Below are 19,894 nucleotides of genomic sequence, written 5' to 3' on the forward strand. Positions count from 1 at the left end.
GATGCGAAACACCAGACGTTTTAACAGTGAGGAAACACGTGACTTAGAAAAGGAACACGTTCCAAAGACTTATGGGATTGCTGCAGAGTAGAGCAGCCAGCTTGTGCCTCGATTCCCTGGGGACCAGATCTGAGGTCCCCGCATCCCAGCAGTGGCAGACAAACCAAAGACGGGAGGCACAGAGACTGCCATGGATCACATGGGCTCCAGCCAGGCCCTGGCTCCCCTGGAACTGGGGCTGTTCCTGCTTTGGGGCCTTGCACATCCCGCACTCAGGAGGAGGCAGCTTCCTTCCTGAGGCATGGGGCCCGCAGTGGGCAGGCTCTGCGGTGTGTTTCTGCCCCAGGGCCGCTGGCTGAGGAAGTGGTCCAACTTTTGGTACGTTTGGTCTTTGATGTTGCAAAAATAAAGTCCTGTCCACAGTCTACAGCCTTGCCCACTGGTGTCCACGGTGGCCTCAGTCCTCCTCAGAAAGCTGTAGGTCCTCGAGCTTGTCCTCCGGCCCCTGGGCCAGACGCTGCAGCTCCCTGGGGCTCAGCCCCGCCTCGGTGTCTATGCCTCCATCTGCTGGGGAGCAAGGCCACATAAATCCTGCTCTACCAGGAGGAGCCAGCCTGGAGGTCGCTTATCACTAGTTAATCATGGCACTAATTAATTTATTGGTGCCGCTGTGCTGGCTGCCAGAGCAGCTGGGCTGGCCTCTCGGGACGTGGGTAGTCGAGGTCTGCCTGCTTGGAGCTGCCCTTGGACAGCCTGCCCCCTGACCCACCCTAGGCCCCACTAGCCCAGGGGCACTCACCCTCTGAGTCGCTGACTTCTTCCTCTCTGCCGCTGCTGCTGTCGCCACCATCTTCATCTTCCTCCTCCTCTGCCCCCTGTAGAGCTCTCACGGACCCAGGCGCTCCTGGGGAGCAAGAGGAAGGGCCATTGAATGACCACCAGCCCACACAGTGGAGGCTGAGGGAGGCCGGTCTGCTCCCAGCCTGGTCGGGGAACTACACGCAGGTGGGAGGACCCAGAACTGCCCTACAGGGGGTGGAGCCAGCACTGGGGCCGTGGCACCCACCCCAAGGAAGGCTCGAGCAGGATTTTAAAACTGAGCCCCCACTTCAAAACAAGGAAAGGGACCAGTGAGAGTGGAGGAGGCGGTGACAGCAGCCATGGGCAAGGGAGTACAGACCCCCCCATCCTGCCTAGTCTGGAAATCGGCCTCCCCTGCCTGCCCAGCCCTGTCTGTGGCTCGCCTGCCCCTACCCTCAAGGATGCGGGGGGCAGCCCAACACTGCCCACCCAGTACCTGTCCCTGAGAGACCAGAGGCGGCGTCCTCGTCATCACTGTCCAAGTCAAAGAGGTCCTTGAACTCCTTCCTGTCCTCTTCCTTCCTGCCTTCTGTTCTCTGCCGCTTTATTTCTGGGAAGTTTAAGTCTTCCAACTAGGAAGACCACCAAAGTGGGTGTTAAGAGAGCAAAGAAGAGCCTGTGACAGCCTGACCCTGACCCCCACACTCTCCTGACCTGTTGCCCCCCTCAGCAGGGCCATCACACAAAGAGACCCTCGAGAAACACCAGGCAGGAGCCCACTCTGACAGCGGCCACCTTCTGCTCGCGCTTTCCAGACCATCTTCCCTCAAACCCAATGTCCCATTCACCTCCCCTGCCGTGTCCCCTCCCCCAACCCCCCATCGAGAACTTAGGGAAGCATCAGTCACCCTTCCGAGCTGACTCCTACTCAACACTGTTTTAGGGAACCCCTGGACAGGGCTGCCCCCCAGGTGGGCAAGGGGAACCCTGGGCACACTTTCCACTGGCCATACATGTTACAATCATTTCTATTTCCCTCTTGAGAAAGTGGTGCTCCAACTCACTAGAAGTCTAGTCACAACCCCCTGCCTCCCTGCTCCCAAAACTGTCACACCCAGCAGGACAGGGAGGCAGGTACACTCACAGAGTCATGGGCATGCCACCCACAGGAAGTCACCCCGCCCAGGCAGGCCCCAGGGTCACAAGACAAAGCCCACCTTGCCATCCCTTTACTTCTGAGTGACAAAGGCCCCAGCCCACCAGGCCTGAAAAACGGGCGCTGGCTGGCAGAGACCCTGCCCTGCCCAGTTATGCGACATTGCCCACCCCCTCTACAGACTCAGTGGCCAGTCTCTGCTCTGTCACCCACCCGCAAGCACCAGGATGGTGGTGGCAGGGAATCCCCACCTACCTTGGCCCTGCTCAGGTATCCCAACTGTCCTCTTACATGGGGGGCAGGTTGGGGGGGCATCCCTACACCATGTCAGCTGGTGGCCAGCATAGAGACCCAGGGTTCAGGCCTGATGGCTGTCATGCCCCTGGCCTGCCCCAGCCCCGCCCCTACACACCCGCTCTTTGCCGCTGATCTCCAGCTGGATCTCCCGGTCCCGCAGTTTCCTCCAGTGGCCGTAGTACTTGGTAAGCGGGGTCCCCTCTGCTCGTGTCTGCTTCTCCCAGGCATCCTGGGGGTGCAGGAACCTCAGGGTCACACCTGCTGTCAGCAAGCCAAGGAGACTGAGCCCACATACCCCCGCCCCCTGTCTGTGGACTGACCACGGCCTGCTGGTCAGACACACTGAAGGAGACAGCCTGGCGGCGGCAGCGCACATACTCCGCATTCTCCTGCACCTTCTCGAGTAGCTGGCGCACCTGCCGGCAGTAGTTGGCCACCTTGCACTCCCGCAGGAAGGACTTCAGCTGCAGGAGTAGGATATTAGTCCAGCTCCAGCCCTGGTTGTCCCACCCCACCAGCTCAGAAGGGGTCTGCCACTCAACAAGAAATGGGACATGGGTCCTATCCCAGGGCACGCATGTGCATACCGGTGGCGGGGGGGAGCTGCAGACAGGGCAGCACTTGTGGCAAGGGCCCCTCTTGGGGCCAGGGACAGCAGAGAGCATCAAGAATCCACCCTCCAGGTCAGATCAAGTGGCGCCTGTCCACGAATACAGTTTTCTCACTCACTCATGTGTTCTGTGGGGTTATTCTTGTGCTACACAGGAGCTGAGCAGTCCTGAGAACCCCTGTGGCCTGTACAGCCTGTGGGACCTGCTGCTAGGCTTTTACCAAAAACCACTTGTGGTCCCTTGGGACTCCTAGCCCAGAAACAGATATTCAACTTCCTGGTGTTACTAACCAAAAGTACACTGAGTGTGACTGCATATGTGTCTGACAGTGGCTGTGCACACGTGTACAGGCGTGATCATAGAGGCACGTGACTACACGTGTGCACGTGTACATGCAACTACCCATTTATGTATATAAATACGCGACTGTGTTTGTGTGTACTGTGCTTGCTCGCATACACACATGCACACATGTATCCAGGTGGGCATCTGAGCCCCATGTGCAGTTTGAGTCTGAGGAATAGCCCCCCACCTCCCCACCAAGGGGCCTGTGATTCTTGAGGCTGATCCCACAGGGATGGCAGTGCCATTTTCCCTGGGGGCGGCACAGGCCTCCCTGAGACAGGAAACATCTAGCCTGGGCAAACGGATCTCCATGGGAAGAGGTGTGGGGTGAGCTGAGAGGGGATCTACAGATGAGGGAGGACCCCCACTCCGACGTTGTAGTTCAAGACAAGTGAGGCTGACACAAGATCTGCAGCAGAGCTGGTCATCTCCTTGCCCCACCTCCTCACAGTACCCATAACCACAAGGGGCTGTGCTGGGGGACGGCCCTGACCAAGGAGAGCCCTCATGTCCACTCCAGTCCCTGGGGAGTCTTCTAAAATCTGCAGGGGCTCGCCAGGCCCCCCAGGTCCCAAGTATTCTGTGGAGAGTACCCGTGCTCACACACTGGGATCCCACCCTCCTGCCCGGTGGGGTGGGAGAAGAGCACGGACCTGCAGGACAGCAGGCAGCACCAGCTCCGGGAAGGCAACACTGTGGGCCTGGCCCTGCAGGTACTCCAGAGTGAGGTCGCAGAGCTGCTCCAGCAGGCCATCCTGGGGGTGGGGGGCACATGAGAGTGGGCGGTCAAGGAGCATCAGGGTGGTAGGGCATGTCAGGGCAGGTGGGGGGAGCACATCAGGACAGTGGGCCATCAGGCCAGGTGTCAGGGCACAGGGCACATCAAGATGGCAGTAGGTCAGGCTGAGCATCAAGATGGGGGGTGTACATCAGAACAGGGTGGCATGTCACGGCTGGGGGGGGTGCATCAGGGCAGAGGGCGGGCATCAGGATGGAGGGCTGTTGGGGTGGGGGGCAGTGGGCATTAAGACAAGTGGGGGGCATGTCACGATGGGCAGGAAACCAGCACCCCAGGGACCACCCCGCCAGCCTCACCCGGTAAACCTTCTCTTGCAAGTTGACATTGGACAGCTTCAGGATCACAGCGAAGTTGATTGGCTTAGAGCTCATACGCCCCGGCTTCTTGTTAAAGTTGACCTGCTGGAAAACCTGCCAGGCAAGCAGCCTCAGGGCCCTGCCGCCTGCTGCCCACCGTCCTAGGGCAGAACCTGCAAGACCCCAGCTGTAGCCTCCTCAGAATGCCCCCCATGGCCATCACCAAGAGACATGTCCACCCTCTGGGTCCTCAGACCAGGGGCAGGTACCCAACGGTTATAAGCCCACAGCCCCAGGCCCCCCACCCAGCAGCCTGAGTCCTCAGGCCTCCTAAAGCCCAGCCTCGTGCCCGACGGTGGTGCCCAGACTCTCTGGCAACAAGCAGGATGGGCAGCATGACTAGGGCACATGTGCTGCACACAGAATCAGAATCTTCCCCCAGCACAGCTGAGAAGCAAGGATAGACCACTGCAAACAAAGGGGTCAGGGGGCCACCATTGCACCAGACCTCAAAGTGCATGTTTCCTGACATGCACTGCAGGGCTGCTTGGTGAAGGACCTGCACCCTGGTGGTGCTGGTGGCCACAGGCCCAGGGGACTCCACGGAAAACAGGAAAGGCCGGGAGGGGAGGGGCAGCAGAACTTGAGTGGCTAGGCCTATGACTAAGCGGCTGCAGCCAGGAGCTGGGTGCTCCCGCAGCACCACTGCCCACCTCCCAAGACCTGGCTTCCCCCAGACCCGATGGCCCAGGCTGCCCAGGGATAGAGGTGGGGCCCACCACCTGAGGACCCCCTGGGGGGTACACTGCGAGAGGAAAGGCACCTCTCAGGTGAAGATGTGTGCTGGCTGTACCCACTGCTTTCAAAAAACAGCCATGTCTAGATGTACAATAAACCTGTGCCCGGGTGAGCACTGCCCTTTCTCTAGCTAGCTGGCCGAGGGCTGGGGTCTGACCTGCGCTGCCCAAAGAGACCAGAGACGGGAAGAAACGGAAGGCCCCATGGGAGAGCATGAGGGCTCAGGGAGACGCCAGGTAGAAAGAGACAAATGGAAGCAGATGCCCAGAACACAGACACAAAGACGAGGTTGGGGTAGGAGCCACAGTGGGGGCACTGAGCGAAGGGCCACAAGCCGGGTGGTCGGGGGTCACTGCGGCAGCCACAAGCAGAGAGGATGTAATTTCCAAAGAGTGTTCTTGACAACACGAAACCACAGTGGCTCCCCTCAGGGAATCAGTGCAGAACCGTCTGGGTTTCCTCTGCCTCCTCTCCCTCCCCCAGTCAGCAGCACCACGGCAACAGCCCACAGGACTGGGCTGGCCTCCCTGTGGGCGCACACTGACTGCTGAGGCTTCTCCAAAAGGAGGGAGGATGGATTCCTGAACACATGCCAGCCAGGTCTCATGCCCGAGGCTCCTTGGCTTTGGACTCCAGCCTCTCACGTGCACCACACACACATATGCACACTACATATGTATGCACACACGTACACATACCACACACGTACACGCACATGAGGCACACAAGTACTCACATACACGTACCACACCACACACGCACCACACAGGCACAGGTTCGCACACTTGCCGACTCCGCGCCAAGGCAGACTCATGAAGAGAAGATATGGAAGCTCTGGCCTCTCGGGCCTGGGGCTCCATCCAAGCTGGGACGCTAACTCTCACCTCAAGCAAAACAACTACCGCCCTGGTTGGCCCTGACCTTTGAGTGACACCATGGGGCCCATAGAGCGAAGGCCAGTTCATCATGGGCAGACGGAGGGGGCGGGGGGGCAGCAAGGCAAACTACATTCCTGAGAAACCTATGAGGTCCACAGAGCCATTTCCTGTCCTCAGGTGAGGACACTGGGGCGCTGGGAGGCTTGTTGAGCCCAGGGCCAAAGGCGAAGCCACACAGGCAGACGGAGCAGACAGACATGCTGCTGCTCTCCCTCCCCCAGTAACCACCCCCACCCTCGTGGCCCACTCACCTCGAGAAGGAAGGGCAGCACAGGGATGAAGGTGCCCGTGCTCTCTGAGAGCAGTGTCAGGACGCGTACGCAGTGCAGGCGCAACGGGTAGAAGCGGGCAGTGGGGACCAGCCTGGGGGTGGTAGGGAGGGGTTAGCGAGGTCCTGAGGCCCATAGGGCAGGCCCACTCGGTCTACTGCCACCAGGCTCCCCCAGCCACACCTGCCCAGGGATCCCTCCACAAGGCAGGACAGAGACCCCTCTCAGTCACTAGGGCCCGCTCGCCCACCTTCCGCCCCAATTTCACGTTACCAAGGGAGTTCCTTCAACTCTCCCCTTCCCTGCATTGGCAGCCAGGGCTATTCCAGGTCCACCTCCCTCTCCCTCCCACCTAGCCGGAGCCCGTCCCCCTTCAGAGGAACACAGACGCCCCCTCCTGGCTGAGAAGTGCACAGAGCTACCTGCCACACATTCTCTGAGGACACACCCCAGCCCCACATTACAGAAAACAAGGCTCCCCTGGAACATTTATGTCCACAGGCGGCAGACCACCCCAAAGTGCTCTGTGCACATCCAACCCGTGGTCTGGACTCCTACAGGCCTACGCTATACTCTTGACCCCAAGTCTCCAGGACACGTGTGTGTGCTCCCCTGTGGAGCTGGGGCCAACAGGAGCAGCTGGCACAGCCGGCTGCCCATAACGATGTTTGGAGTGGCCTCTCACAATGGGCCCAGGGGCCAGAGACCACCCCCAGCCCTCCCCAGGAGCTGCTTAAACATACACCCTGAACCCTCCCAGAGAATTTACCCTTTCTGGCCCTCCAGATGCCCTGTGTAGCCCTGGCCACCCAGGACACCTCTCATAACCCCGACCCTGACCACCCAGGACACTCCGTGTAATCCTGACCCCGGACCTCCTTGACAATCCATGTAAACCGGCCTCAACCCAGCCCAGACTTACTTGATGCAGCCGATAATAACCTGCGCAAGCGGGTAGATCAAGGGCTCAAGAGCCCCGTTGGGGCAGAGAGTGCCCAGGACACGGCACCACAGGTGGAGGCAATGCACAAACTGCCAGTTGTACACCGACTGGTACGTCTCCTGGTCAGAGGAAAGACACACCACTAGGAGAGCCGGTCCAGCTCCAAGCAGTAGGGGTAGCTTCTCATAAGCCTGATGGGGCCCAGGAGCCACATGGGGCCTCTCCTCTAGCAGCACCGAGCCCCCAACCCCATGTTTCCCACCCAGGGCCATGCCCCCAAGTGCGCCCGTCAGCTGGCCCACACCTTCTTCCGCATGACCATGGCATTTCGCAGGTGGACAGCGAGCTGGCGAATGTAGAGGAAGGCATGCTGGTAGGCAGCACCAGTGTCTAAGGCAAGTACTTCTGTGAGGGTGCGCTGCATGAAGGTGATGGTGGGCAGGGCGCTGGGGGACGTGAACTTGCAATTCTTCACATACGTAATGTACATTTGCTGCGGGAGAACCCAGTCAAAGCTCGTCCTGAGCTCCGGGAGCCCCGTGCAGCCCCCACTCCTGCCCGGTGCGTCTTTTCCCTCTGCACAGGCCCCCAAGAGCCACACTGCTAGGAGGCCACAGCCCAGCGAGAGCACTACCCATACAGGGCACTTGCCATCCTCAGCAAAGACTGTCTACCCAGACCCTGAGGGAACCTCAGCTAGTCCCAAGAGAGCCCACCCGGGCCAGCCATGCCATGCTACCTTGAGGATGGGACCCAAGAAGCTGTCCTTGTGCCGGCAGACTTTGATGAGAACCAGGAAAGCCAGCACACGCAGGGTCTCCTCGCCAGTGCCCCACAGGACCACCATCCTCTGTGGAGGGCCCGGAGGGGGTCACTGCCCACCCAGGCTCTCCACCAGGGGGCCATGCCCAGCCCCTCTCTGCCCGGGTGCGGCAGACCCCCTGCCCAGGGCCAGTGGTGCTTCTGGCCACTCCTGAAGACAGATCAGCACTCTACGAAGTGCCATGAGCGGCAACTATGAGCAGTCAAAAAATCAGAGACAAAGAACTTGAGACCAATCCCACCACCTCTAGCGAAGGCAGCACCACAGCGACATGACTGTGTGTATGAGTGCTGTAAACGCTGTCACCTCACGACCTCACAACAAACAGAACAAGCCTAACGTGGTTCTGTCTAAGAATAGGAGGTGCCACCCGAGCCAAGTCACCCACACGGGAAAGGAAGAGCGATAAAGGGCGAAGGTGTCCTACACGCAGCAGGGAGGGGCTGGGACAGGCTGGGAGCAGGAGGTGGCCGGGGGGACGAGCCTGGACTGTGATGGCCAGCCTACCTTCAGCAGCACACGGCACTGCTGTGGGAAGGTCAGGTAGTAGGGCACCGCACTGCTGATATGCTGGACAACAGCTGCTGCCACTGTCGCCTCGGTCAGGCAGCTCGCCAGCTGGGGGTCAGCAGGGGACAGTAAGGCCCAAACCCAACCATCCTCCAGTCCAGCGTACCCCCACCCTTGCCAGGACCATACCTGTGTGACTGAGTTCAGGTAGGCCTTGATGTCCAGACGGAGCTTCCCCCACAGTGGGCTGCTGGACGGTGGTGCCCCCCTACAAAGATGCCCCATGTCTGTGACTCCCCTGACTGTGACCCTCCCATGACTATGACACCCCCCGCCCCAACACCTTCCTAAGGGGACAGGCTGGCACCAGTTTACGGACCCCATCTGGGAGGCTCCCTGAGACCATGAGCAGAGCTGAGGCAACGAGAGTCAGCAGGACCCAGCTGTCAGAGACGATGGAGACAGTCTGGCCTTATAAAACTGGAGTTCAAAGCCCAGCGGCAGGAACACACACCACGCAGCCTGAGAAATTTCAGGCAGAAAATTCCTTCTCAAGAAGAAAGAGAAAGGATGTGCCTTCCCCCCAACCCCGCCAGCCCTAAGAGCCCAGCCTTTCCTAGGGTCCTGCATGTTCCTAGCTCTCCAGGTGTCCACAGAGCCTACCCCATCCCCACCACCCTGTCCCAGCTGTGTCCAGAAGGACTGCCAACCTCCTCACCTGGTGCCGTCCTTTCGGGCCTTGCCAAACAGCAGCTTCTGGAGGCAGCCCAGGAGGTCTCTGATGCAAAAGGTCACCACAGCATTGAACACTACAGGACAGGGTGAACACAGAGGCCACTGGGGTCTACTCTTGGGAGAGGATACACATGGAGAGCCTGGGTCCCGGGCCCCTCACCAGGCTCACCTGCGCTGTCCGTGACCTGGAACCTGCCAGCCTCGGCACCCTCCTGGTCTCCTTGGGTGGTGGCCACAGCCGCTCGGAACCCCTGAACAATCTCATGCAACAGCTTCGGCGTGAGGTGCTGCTGGAAAGGCGAAAGAGAGAGAGAACCCAGGGAGGCACGCAAAGTGACAGAACTGCTCTCAGAAAGGCACCGTGGCCCAGCCACAATCTCAGATGCAGGGGCGGGGTGGGGGCCGGGGTTGCTGAGCCAGAGTCCAGGACCCTTCAATAGGACAGGGGCCTCGAATGCCGGCTCCTGGACTACAGCAGGCTCCCAGGTGGTAAGGGCGGTTTTCTCTTCCCAACATCTCCTCACAGAGACCACCATGAACCCCTCATAAGGACCTACACTTCCCAGACCGACAAGGCAGAGAGACCAGGTCCCACCCTCAGTAAACTTTAGGCAGCAGAAACCTGAGAGGAGACAGAAAAGGCAGCCCTGGAGAGGAAGGGACAGGCCAAGTGGGAAAACACAGTCCTGGAGCTGCCTGGCACACAGGAGGAATGCTGGAGCTGCCCCATGCCTCAGGGAGGAGTCCTCCCAAGACGATGCCTGTGCAGCACTGGGCACCTCTGACGAGGGGAGTCGAGTGCAGACTCCTGCCTCTGGGAAGAGGGCCTAGTCCACACGCCACTTCTCACCTTCGTTGCCTGTTTCCACTGTTCAACCATGGCGAGGGTCACAGGGACCGAATCCTTCCTCTTCCCCTGCAGTCCCCTGGGGACTTTGTCCCCAGCCCCTGCTCCATCCTCCTCTTCCTCCTCACTTGCTTCCTGCACAGACACAGAAGAGCCAAGGTAGGGCAGGGCATAACGACCACAGGTGACGCCCCCCCCGCCCGCCCAGTTCTGCCTGGCCCCCTCACCTCCAGCATGTTGGGCAGGGAGTGCAACTGCTCCTCTTCATCCTCAGAACTGTCCGACTCGCTGAAGTTCAGCAGGCTCTGGTCGTTCTCCTGCAGGAACTTGTAGAACTCTGGGTCCTTGTCCTTCAGCCGAGACAGCTGGTCCTTGTGCTCAGAGGCACAGCCTTTCCGCCGGCTAAGAAGACAGGTCAGCAACCCCAGTGGGTAGGCAGAGCCAGTTGCAGGGCTTCCTGTCCCTACCACACTGCCTGCTTGCTGGTCTCCTGAGAAATTACAGGGGTAGGTCTGTTTGTTCCCTCACAGCAGCTACAAACAACCCGAGAGAAGGGGTACTTCCAGGGATACAAAGCTAGGAAGAGTTCAGCTGACCTGTCTGTCTCCAGAACTCCAGAATCACACAGCCAGTGGCCTTTCAACACCTCCGCACGTGCACTCTGACGCCGTATTCAACCCACACGCTCGTGTCCTGAACTCATGGTCTCCCTGAATTCATTCTGCCTGGACTCTACTCTACTTCAACTGTTGTTAACTTTGTCCCTCCAGGTGTTCCGGTGAAAATGCCTGGGCTGTCCTTAAGCCTCTCTCTTGCACCTGCTCTGTCATCACTCTAACTCAACCACCAGCACTCCTCAGCTACTACAGCAGCCTCCAAGCTGGTTTCCCTGCTTCCATTCCCAGGACAGTACCCAAGGAACCCTGGTGCTACATGTTACGTGATGTTACTTTTCTGCTCAAAACCCCAAAATAACTTCCTATTTTACCAGCAGGCCTGACAATAGCCTAAGACCTGGCCCCTTGTCACTTCTCGGGGCTCATTTCTACTACTCTCCCTCTCACTCCCTCTGCTACATTCATCTCTCGCTGTCCTCAAACATATAAAACACACTCCTATTTCAGGGCCGTTGCTGTTCCCTCCACCTAAAACACTAAGACTCTTTTCCTTCTGCCTACAAAACTTACTCATTCAAGTCTGTGTTTAAACATCACCTCCTAAAATGTCATTGTCATTACCTGCTATCGAGTCAGTTCTGACTCACAGCGACCTTCTGTACAACAAAATGGAACACACCCCGGTCCTGTGCCATCCTCACAACCGTTGTTATACTTCGGCCCTTTGTTATAGGCACTGTGTCAATCTATCTTGTCGTCAAATTACCTTTTTCATTTAAAACAACGTGACTCCTCTTCCCAACCTCCCTTTAATTACTCTAAACCCTTCTCTTTATTTCTTTCACTCCAAAACACTTCTTTCTCCTAACACACTATGAATTACCCATCTTAAAACTAAAAAAAAAATACCTAAAACCAAAATCTTTGTACAGTACAATAGCGTATATCGTCTACTCAAAATACAACTTAACAGAGTACGCAAAAACAGCATATACTAAACAATAACACAAAAAACTAAAAAAATTTAGGACAGGAATCAGAGGCCCCTGGGCCTCAGCCCCGAGGACCCAGCGGAGGTTAGCATCCCAGAGGCGAGGCGGATCTGGGCGAAGAGGTCCCTACGCACGTTCAGTGGGAGGCGCCGCGCTCACCTGGCAGAGGAGCTCCCGCCTGGCCCATGCGGATTCCGGGCAGCTCCGTGCACCGTCCGCGCCTCCGCTCCGGGGGCGCCCTCGGGCTCCGATTCGGAGTCGGAATCAAAGCCCGAGGCTAGGAACTCATCCACCGTCAGCTCCTCCAGGCGCCTGTGGGTCACGACGTCGCAGTCACAGCCGTCCACCATCCCGGCTCGCCCCAGCCCCGTTGCCCCAGGAGCACGGACAGGGGCGAGGAGAACCCCTTTGGATACCCGCAGCCGCCGGTAGCCCGACAGGCCCTCGGCCGCTCAAACTCACCTTTTCCGACTCAGTGCCGCCGCCATGACAGCTAACCCGCAGCGTGTACCCCGCTTCCGGGCCCAGAATGCAATGCGTTGCCGCACTTCCTCCCTCCCACCCCGCCCCCAGACTCCGCCCCGCCCCGCCCCGCCCCGTGATTGACTCTGAGGTTCTCCGACCTTGGCGCCGGCGGGCTAGAGGCAGGCGGGCACATTCGCTTCCCTGATCCAGTCGGTCTCGCGGCAAGGGGCTGGGACTCTCCGGGGTCGCCCGGGGACGCGGTTCAGTCTCCGCACACGCACGCATCCGTTTAGTGCGGGTTGCGGGGCCTCAGACCGCCGGACCGCCTGGGTCGAACCCTAACGTGCCTCTCACAACTCTGTCAGAGGCGGTAACGGTGGTGCCGTCCCCGGGTCGACAGCCCGGGCGCCCACCTTCCCCCCCCAGCCGCCTGCCCAGGGCTCCGGAAGCACGTGCCCCCGAGTGCTGCGCGTCGATGAATGACACCCGGGGCGGGAGAGGTGCGGCAAAGGCGGTAATATACAAAGAGCTTTCACAAATCAATAATGAAAATCCAGAGATCCCGTACGAAAAACAAGGGAAACAGACGGCGGTGTAGTAAACAGACAGATCACCAAAAAATGCTGCCCTAAAGCCAGGCCACGCCCGTGTGAGGCGCCTGGTGCAGCGGCACAGGAGGCGACCGACGGACTGTGCTATGCAGCGCGGAGGGCAGGTCCGTGGGCTGCCCACAGCGCGCGCCCGTCCTCAACCACTTGAGCCCCAGCTGGACGGGGCTGGACGGGAATGGCCGCTTCTTCTTTTCCTTGTCTGCCCCAACAGCAGATGCAAAGGCCCGGAGGACCGAAAGTGGCCCTAGGGAGAGAAGGAGAGACGCGAGCCGCCCGGATGTGCTAGACCCCACGACGGGCTAGCTCACAGGCCCGGGGGTGTGCAGGTCAAGCCCAGGGCAGGTCTCTCCCATACGCCCTCTCCATCCCAGGCTGCCAGCGCCCAGAGCGAGGCCTGGTACTTAGAAGGATTTGGAAAGCCTAGGGGCTAGCAGGAGGGGACGGCCGTGAGCTGGCTCAGGGCCTGTCCAGGGTTGCCTCCGGAGGAGGTCCTGGTCGGTTCAGGTCCTGCCCGGGGACCTCCTGAAGGAGGAGGAGGTGGCAGGCAGGACACCTGCTCCAGGACATCGGGATGACCCGGGTCCCACGTTGCGTCTCCGAAGCGGCCGGAGAGCCGGAAGGCGGGGCGGGCGGCGCCGAGAAACAGAGCGCTGCGGGCGGGCGGCGAAAGCAAGCGGGGAGCTGGCCGCCACCGCCGAGCAGTCCTCCAGCATCCGCGCGTCGGTTGGTTCGTCTGCAGGTCCGGCGGGTCCGACGGCCGAGCCCATGCAGCCGCGCAGCGAGCGCCCGGCTGGCAGGACACAGAGTCCAGAGCACGGCAGCCCAGGGCCCGGGCCCGAGGCGCCGCCGCCGCCGCCTCCACCGCAGCCGCCGGCGTGAGTGGGTCGGGAGGCCGGGAGGTGGTCGTGACGGGCCAGGGGCACGGGGGTGGCCGTGAGGGGACACTGAGGGTCTAGGGCACCGGAGTGGCCAAAGGAAGTCTCTAGGGCGGCGGAAGAGGGAGAGGACCAGCGTGGCCGTGAGGGTGCCCAGGCGCGGTCCTCGAGGCCCGGCTGGCGGGGGGGGGGGTGCCAGCCAAGGCTCCGACCCGACTTTGGAGGCCCCGCGCCCGCAGACCCGGTTCTGTGGAGGTTCCGCATCTCCTACTGCTCCCACTCCGTCCTACCACTGCTCTCTCCGCTCTACCGGGTTCTCACACCCGGTATCGGCACACCTGAGCCCCCACCCTTCCATTCATCCGCGAACTGGGCGGGTTTGGGCAGGCGTCCTGAGTGGCCATCCCCAGAGGCTCTGTCGCCTCCTGGCTGTCCTTGAACCCCAGCGGCACGGCACACGGAGACTCAGGCAACCCATGCGCAGGATGCGGGTGCAGTGTGCGTGGAAGGGGTCCAGTTCAGGGAGTGGCGGAGGGAACACTGGCCACCTTTACCCTGCATGCATCTCCAGTGCGCTTGGCCGGTGTGGAGGGGGGCAGACTCCTATCCTGAGGGAACCGTGGGCTGATGGGGATGGAAAGGGTGGCCAACAGAGAACAAAGAGTCCCAAGGAGCATCAAGGGAGTCTGGTTATTGTAGAGTACTCTGGGCCAAGGAGGCCTGGTGCCCAGATGGGACCTGGTCAGAGGGAGCTGTGTAGCTCAGCTATCAGGGCACCAGGTCCATGAGGGACTTTGGTTTGGCTGTGTGCCAAGAGAAGGTGTGAGACAGGGTCCTGCTTGGGCTCCAGGGAGGCTCCTGGACACGAAGAGCAGAGCTGGGCAGGTAGGGGCCAGGCCTGACACAGGGCTGGGAGGTGGTGGGAGATGGGGAAGGGAGCAGGGTGGGTTGTGAGGGGCTGACTGAGGCTTGGGCCACTGAGGGCTCTGCCCAGACGTGGCGAGGCCATGGGCAGCTCCCTGACCAGCCACCCCCCACAGCCCTGAGGCAGAGCGAGCACGTCCCCGGCAGCCCTGGCCTGCGGCCCCTATGGAGGGGGCAATGCAGCTGCTGAGCCGCGAGGGCCACAGTGTGGCCCACAACTCCAAGCGGCACTATCATGATGCATTTGTGGCCATGAGCCGCATGAGGCAGCGTGGCCTTCTGTGTGACATTGTCCTGCACGTGGCCACCAAGGAGATCCGAGCGCACAAGGTTGTGCTGGCCTCCTGCAGCCCCTACTTCCATGCCATGTTCACGAGTAAGTGCACAGCCCATAGTTTGGGGGCTGGGGGGCATCCGCAGGTCTCCCAGGGAGAGGACGGGCCTGATCCGCTGTCCCCATAGATGAGATGAGCGAGAGCCGTCAGACGCATGTGACGCTGCATGACATCGACCCACAGGCCCTGGACCAGCTGGTGCAGTTTGCGTACACGGCTGAAATCGTGGTGGGCGAGGGCAACGTGCAGGTGACGTCACTAGCCCTTTGTGTTGCTGAGATACCTTGTCCCAATCCCCACGTCCCCCTTGTACCTCTTGTACCCCCCGTGCCTTTCCCCACATCCCCCCGTCTCCCCTCATCCCTGTCCTGTGGCCCTGACCCCCCCCGTCCCATGTCTTGTGGCCCCAGTCCCCGCTTCCATCCCATCCCCTGGCCTGTGGCCCAAGCCCCTCTTCCCACTCTGTCCCCTGTCTCATGGCCCTGGCCTCCCAGTCCTTTCTCTCACCTTCTCCCTGTCCCTGTGCCCACAGACTCTGCTCCCAGCCGCCAGTCTCCTGCAGCTGAACGGCGTCCGAGATGCATGCTGCAAGTTCCTGCTGAGTCAGCTTGACCCATCCAACTGCCTGGGCATCAGGGGCTTTGCCGACACACACTCCTGCAGCGACCTGCTAAAGGCTGCCCACAGGTACGTGCTGCAGCACTTCGTGGACGTGGCCAAGACTGAGGAGTTCATGCTGCTGCCACTGAAGCAGGTAACACCACCGGCCAGCCCTGACCCCTAGCCTCAGACCCCACCCTAAGCCCAAACCCTCCCCTTTGACTTCCAGCCCTATCCCAACCCCCATCTCTGCCTGCATCCCTAGTCCGTGGGCCCCGGGGAGCTGGACCTGAGGCTCCACGCCCTGCTTGACCCCTCCCCCAGGAACACTGGGCCCCTGGCTGGGCAGATTCTCTGTCCTGGGCACCCTCAGGGCTCCCCACCTCCTCCCCCAACCTGGCCTAGCCTGAGACCCCACCCCCAGGTGCTGGAGCTGGTCTCCAGCGACAGCCTGAACGTGCCCTCCGAGGAGGACGTCTACCGCGCTGTCCTGAGCTGGGTCAAGCACGACGTGGACGCACGGAGGCAGCACGTCCCTCGGGTGAGGCTGGCCCTAGGCTTCTGCCGGCTGGGAAGGGACACAGGTGGCTGAGAGCCAGGTGTGCCCAGTACCCTGTAGATGGGGAGGGTCCCATGATCAGGGCTCCTGATGCCAGCCCCCATGTGTCCGGGTGGTGTCATGGCTGAGGAGGGATGTGGGAGCTCTCAGGAGGACCCAAGCACCGAGATGTGGGTCCCCTGGTCCTGCCTGACCTGGCACCCCCCCCACCCCAGCTGATGAAGTGTGTGCGGCTGCCCTTGCTGAGCCGCGACTTCCTCCTGGGCCATGTGGATGCAGAGGGCCTGGTGCGGCATCACCCGGACTGCAAGGATCTGCTCATTGAGGCCCTCAAGTTCCATCTGCTGCCCGAACAGAGGGGCGTCCTGGGAACCAGCCGCACGCGGCCGCGCCGCTGTGAGGGCGCTGGCCCGGTGCTCTTTGCTGTGGGTACGCCCGTGCCCAACACATCTCCGCTGCATCCATACTACATCCCCACACCTGCAGCATATCCTTCTGTGACCACCATGTCACCACCTACACCTGTCATCTCCCCAAATGTGCCCACAATGTTCCCTCTACGTATTCATCTCATCTTCATCCCTCGTTTACCACATCCCTGCTTACACCCGCCATGTCTCCACCACATCTCCTAATGCATATTTCCTCCTGTGACCACCACATCCCCACTTGTGCTTACTATGTTCCCACCACATCCCTACCATGTTCCTTCATATTTCCCCCATGCCCCCAACCCATATCTGTTTCCTGTGCATGTGCCTACCATGTCCCCCCCCGTGTTTGTTATCTTTTTGTATATTCTCACCACATTCTCATGCCCGCAGCATCTTCTCTGCCTACAGTGTTCCCTCCACGTTCACTATGTCACTGCCACATCCCCCTACACAGGCCACATCCCTGTGGCCACCACATTCCTGCATTCAGTGCAGTCCGTCTCCAGACTGCCACCTCTTTTTCTGCACCTGTCATGTCCGCACCTCACATCCGCCACGTTCTCTTTTTGCACTCTCTGTGTCCCCGCACCAGCCATGTTCCTACAGCTGCTACGTAACTTGTCACGTCCCCACCACATCCCTGCGCTGCACACCTGCCCCCATTTCCGCTCTGGAGTCTCAAGGACCCTGCGCTGGGTGGCCCACCCCACCAGACCCTGCGTCAGGCCCCTAACCCTGTTGTGCCCACTGGATCCCCCTTCTGCCCTCAGGTGGTGGGAGCCTCTTTGCCATCCATGGAGACTGTGAAGCCTACGACACACGCACAGACCGCTGGCACGTGGTAGCTTCCATGTCCACACGCCGGGCCCGGGTGGGCGTGGCAGCCATCAGCAACCGGCTATATGCTGTGGGCGGGTAAGCATGGCACAGTAGCGAGTCGGGCTTGGTGTGCGCCCTCCAGGCCAGCTCTGACTGCAGCGGGGCTCTCCCCAGCTACGACGGGACCTCGGACCTTGCCACCGTGGAATCGTATGACCCTGTCACCAATACATGGCAACCTGAGGTGTCAATGGGCACAAGGCGCAGCTGCCTGGGTGTGGCCCCCCTGCACGGGTTGCTTTATGCAACTGGCGGCTACGATGGGGCCTCCTGCCTCAACAGGTGGGTGCACCAGATGAGGGCTGCCCAGGACTACAGGGTGATGGCCGACCAGAAGCTGAGAGGCCCCCAGTGCCACTCCTATCCCTCTGGCCCAAACCGGCCCTCCCCAGGGTCAAAGGGCAGCCCATGCTAGTGGGGTCTGGGGTCAGGGCTTCACCAGGATTCAGTTCATGGGACCAAGAAGGCCAATCCTAGGCCTGGGTGGCCTCCCTACCTGCACTCAGGGTCTGTGAGGTCCTTTGTCTGCAGTGCTGAGCGTTATGATCCCCTGACGGGAGCGTGGACATCCATTGCCGCCATGAGCACCAGAAGACGCTATGTGCGTGTGGCCACACTTGGTGGGTGACTCACCACTGACGTGCAACCTACCTGTCCCCGCCCCCCCTTCCCTTGGGTGCCCCAGCATGCATAGGTGCTCAGAGGCACTTCTACTCGCAGACGGGAGCCTGTATGCCGTGGGCGGCTACGACAGCTCATCACACCTGGCCACTGTGGAGAAATACGAGCCCCAGGTGCGTGGTGTGCCCTACCGTAAACCGTTGTCCCCTGACCACCACCTTCCAGCCACCGTTGCCATCTCCCCCGACTGTTGCCCAGTTCTGACGGCTGGCCCCCAACCGCTATTCCCTGGATTGCTGTTCCCCTCTACCACCCCCCCGGCCACTGACCCCCACCATTGCTGCCCCCACCCTGGAGCTCTGCACTGTGGGAGGTGGAAAGCCCTCAGCCTAGTGCCTGCCACCTGCAGGTGAACGCATGGACACCTGTGGCCTCCATGCTGAGCCGGCGCAGCTCAGCAGGTGTGGCTGTGCTAGAAGGCGCGCTCTACGTGGCCGGGGGCAATGATGGCACGAGCTGCCTCAACTCAGTGGAGAGGTTCAGCCCTAAGGCCAGCGCCTGGGAGAGCGTGGCACCCATGAACATTCGCAGGTCTGCAGGCACAGGCTCACGGTCTCTGGGGGAGCATTGCCCTATGGGGTGTCCATGGGATGGTGTCCCAGGGTGATGTCCACGGGGGTCCCCAGGGAGGGGCGTCCATGGGGGATGTCTCACCCCATACAGCAGGTCTGCCCTCCCAGAGACAAGCAGAGGCCCCTGTGAACCTACCCCTGGCTGGACACCCACCCACCCCCCCGTGGCCCCCCAGGAGCACACATGACCTGGTGGCAATGGACGGCTGGTTGTACGCCGTGGGAGGCAATGATGGCAGCTCCAGCCTCAACTCCATCGAGAAATACAACCCGCGGACCAACAAGTGGGTGGCCGCGTCCTGCATGTTCACGCGACGCAGCAGCGTGGGTGTGGCCGTGCTCGAGCTGCTCAACTTCCCCCCACCCTCCTCGCCCACTCTGTCAGTGTCCTCCACCAGCCTCTGACCTGCACAGCGCCGCATGCCGGCGCCCAGATGCCTTAAGCGCCCCCGGGCGGCCCCACCTGCTCCCCTCCTTGCCCACATGAGTTGGGGCAGGGTCCCTGGCCACCCCACCAGGGATGCTGGGTACCTCCATCCATGTTTCTCGTGTTGGTGTCTGTCTGTGTGCATCCTTGTTTATTTATTTAGTTAATCGTTTATCTGTTCACTTATTTATTGCCCGGCAAGCACCGCCGCAGCTATCAGTTTGTCCCTTTACTCTCGAAGTGTTTGGGACCCCACGTCTCTGGGACCAAGCTGCCCTTCCGGGAGTCCTCCTGCCCACTCCTGGCCTTAGGGGCATCAGTGATGGGGAAGGAGACCCGCCCTGCCCCAGGGTCTCAGACCTAGAGGCACAGACCGAGAGCTGGGCTGTGGAAGCCGGGGGCCATGGAGTCCGGCTCTTCTGAGCAGGTGCGGGCCTCACCTCCCCACTGAGCGCCTCCTCCCAGTGTCCACGTCTGTCTTCCTGGGCTCGCACTGAGCGGGGCCATGTGCACGCCTCCGTGCTCCGTGTGCACAGACCCACCGTAGCAATACGCGCCAACTCAGTTAATAAACATGTCTCTTGGACTCCTCGGCCTGTGTCTGAGCGTCCGTCCCTGGGGGACCGTGCAGCTGGAGGATGGGTCTAGTGGGGGCTGCGTGTGTCCTGTCTCCCCAGGGTGAATGGGGAGGGTGCATTGGAGGGTACCCTTGGGGGAGAGGTATTCTTGGGGAGGCCCGTTGGGAGTGTCCATGG

General features: G+C 60.7%; 2 protein-coding genes across 7 annotated transcripts; one reads left to right on the forward strand and one right to left on the reverse strand.

Annotated features, from left to right (window-relative positions):
• Positions 1 to 18: 18 nt before the first annotated feature.
• Positions 19 to 12,297, reverse strand: NOC2L (NOC2 like nucleolar associated transcriptional repressor). 4 transcript variants are annotated; one of them, XM_064281044.1, is made up of 19 exons: positions 12,240 to 12,297; positions 11,937 to 12,089; positions 10,396 to 10,570; positions 10,172 to 10,303; positions 9,491 to 9,608; positions 9,305 to 9,395; positions 8,776 to 8,854; positions 8,584 to 8,694; positions 7,993 to 8,103; positions 7,558 to 7,746; positions 7,233 to 7,372; positions 6,293 to 6,404; positions 4,306 to 4,419; positions 3,864 to 3,965; positions 2,575 to 2,718; positions 2,370 to 2,483; positions 1,298 to 1,433; positions 800 to 904; positions 19 to 567 (listed from the first exon to the last, which is right to left on the reverse strand). In XM_064281044.1, the coding sequence occupies exons 1-19, from the start codon at positions 12,263 to 12,265 to the stop codon at positions 458 to 460; spliced, it is 2,262 nt and encodes a 753-aa protein (XP_064137114.1). In that variant the 5' UTR covers positions 12,266 to 12,297; the 3' UTR covers positions 19 to 457. The 4 variants fall into 4 exon arrangements, with proteins under 4 accessions (XP_064137114.1, XP_064137112.1, XP_064137111.1 ...); XM_064281042.1 differs by having other exon boundaries at positions 19 to 564; positions 9,491 to 9,611; XM_064281041.1 differs by having other exon boundaries at positions 9,491 to 9,611.
• Positions 12,298 to 13,523: 1,226 nt separating this feature from the next.
• Positions 13,524 to 19,730, forward strand: KLHL17 (kelch like family member 17). Of its 3 annotated transcripts, none has more exons than XM_064281047.1 (12): positions 13,524 to 13,728; positions 14,769 to 15,028; positions 15,115 to 15,236; positions 15,520 to 15,741; positions 16,012 to 16,128; positions 16,362 to 16,575; positions 17,351 to 17,495; positions 17,574 to 17,741; positions 17,991 to 18,079; positions 18,180 to 18,253; positions 18,490 to 18,671; positions 18,889 to 19,730. In XM_064281047.1, the coding sequence occupies exons 1-12, from the start codon at positions 13,619 to 13,621 to the stop codon at positions 19,115 to 19,117; spliced, it is 1,932 nt and encodes a 643-aa protein (XP_064137117.1). In that variant the 5' UTR covers positions 13,524 to 13,618; the 3' UTR covers positions 19,118 to 19,730. The 3 variants fall into 3 exon arrangements, with proteins under 3 accessions (XP_064137117.1, XP_064137118.1, XP_064137119.1); XM_064281048.1 differs by having other exon boundaries at positions 17,351 to 17,421; positions 17,542 to 17,741; XM_064281049.1 differs by lacking the exon at positions 17,574 to 17,741.
• The last annotated feature ends 164 nt before the right edge of the window (positions 19,731 to 19,894 follow it).

The sequence above is a fragment of the Loxodonta africana genome, chromosome 3 (genome assembly GCF_030014295.1).
Source record: "Loxodonta africana isolate mLoxAfr1 chromosome 3, mLoxAfr1.hap2, whole genome shotgun sequence".
In the NCBI taxonomy this organism is placed as follows: domain Eukaryota; kingdom Metazoa; phylum Chordata; class Mammalia; order Proboscidea; family Elephantidae; genus Loxodonta; species Loxodonta africana.

Coding starts and splice junctions, on each gene's coding strand:
- NOC2L (XM_064281041.1), bottom strand. CDS start 12,265: ATGGCGGCGGCACTGAGTCGGAAAAG. Junction 9,396..9,490: donor CCAGGTCACGGACAGCGCAG/GTGAGCCTGGTG, acceptor CCTGTCCTGTAG/TGTTCAATGCTGTGGTGACC. Junction 8,855..9,304: donor GCCCGAAAGGACGGCACCAG/GTGAGGAGGTTG, acceptor GCATCTTTGTAG/GGGGGCACCACCGTCCAGCA.
- KLHL17 (XM_064281047.1), top strand. CDS start 13,619: ATGCAGCCGCGCAGCGAGCGCCCGGCTGGCAGGACACAGAGTCCAGAG. Junction 13,729..14,768: donor CCTCCACCGCAGCCGCCGGC/GTGAGTGGGTCG, acceptor CACCCCCCACAG/CCCTGAGGCAGAGCGAGCAC. Junction 17,742..17,990: donor GGGGCCTCCTGCCTCAACAG/GTGGGTGCACCA, acceptor CTTTGTCTGCAG/TGCTGAGCGTTATGATCCCC.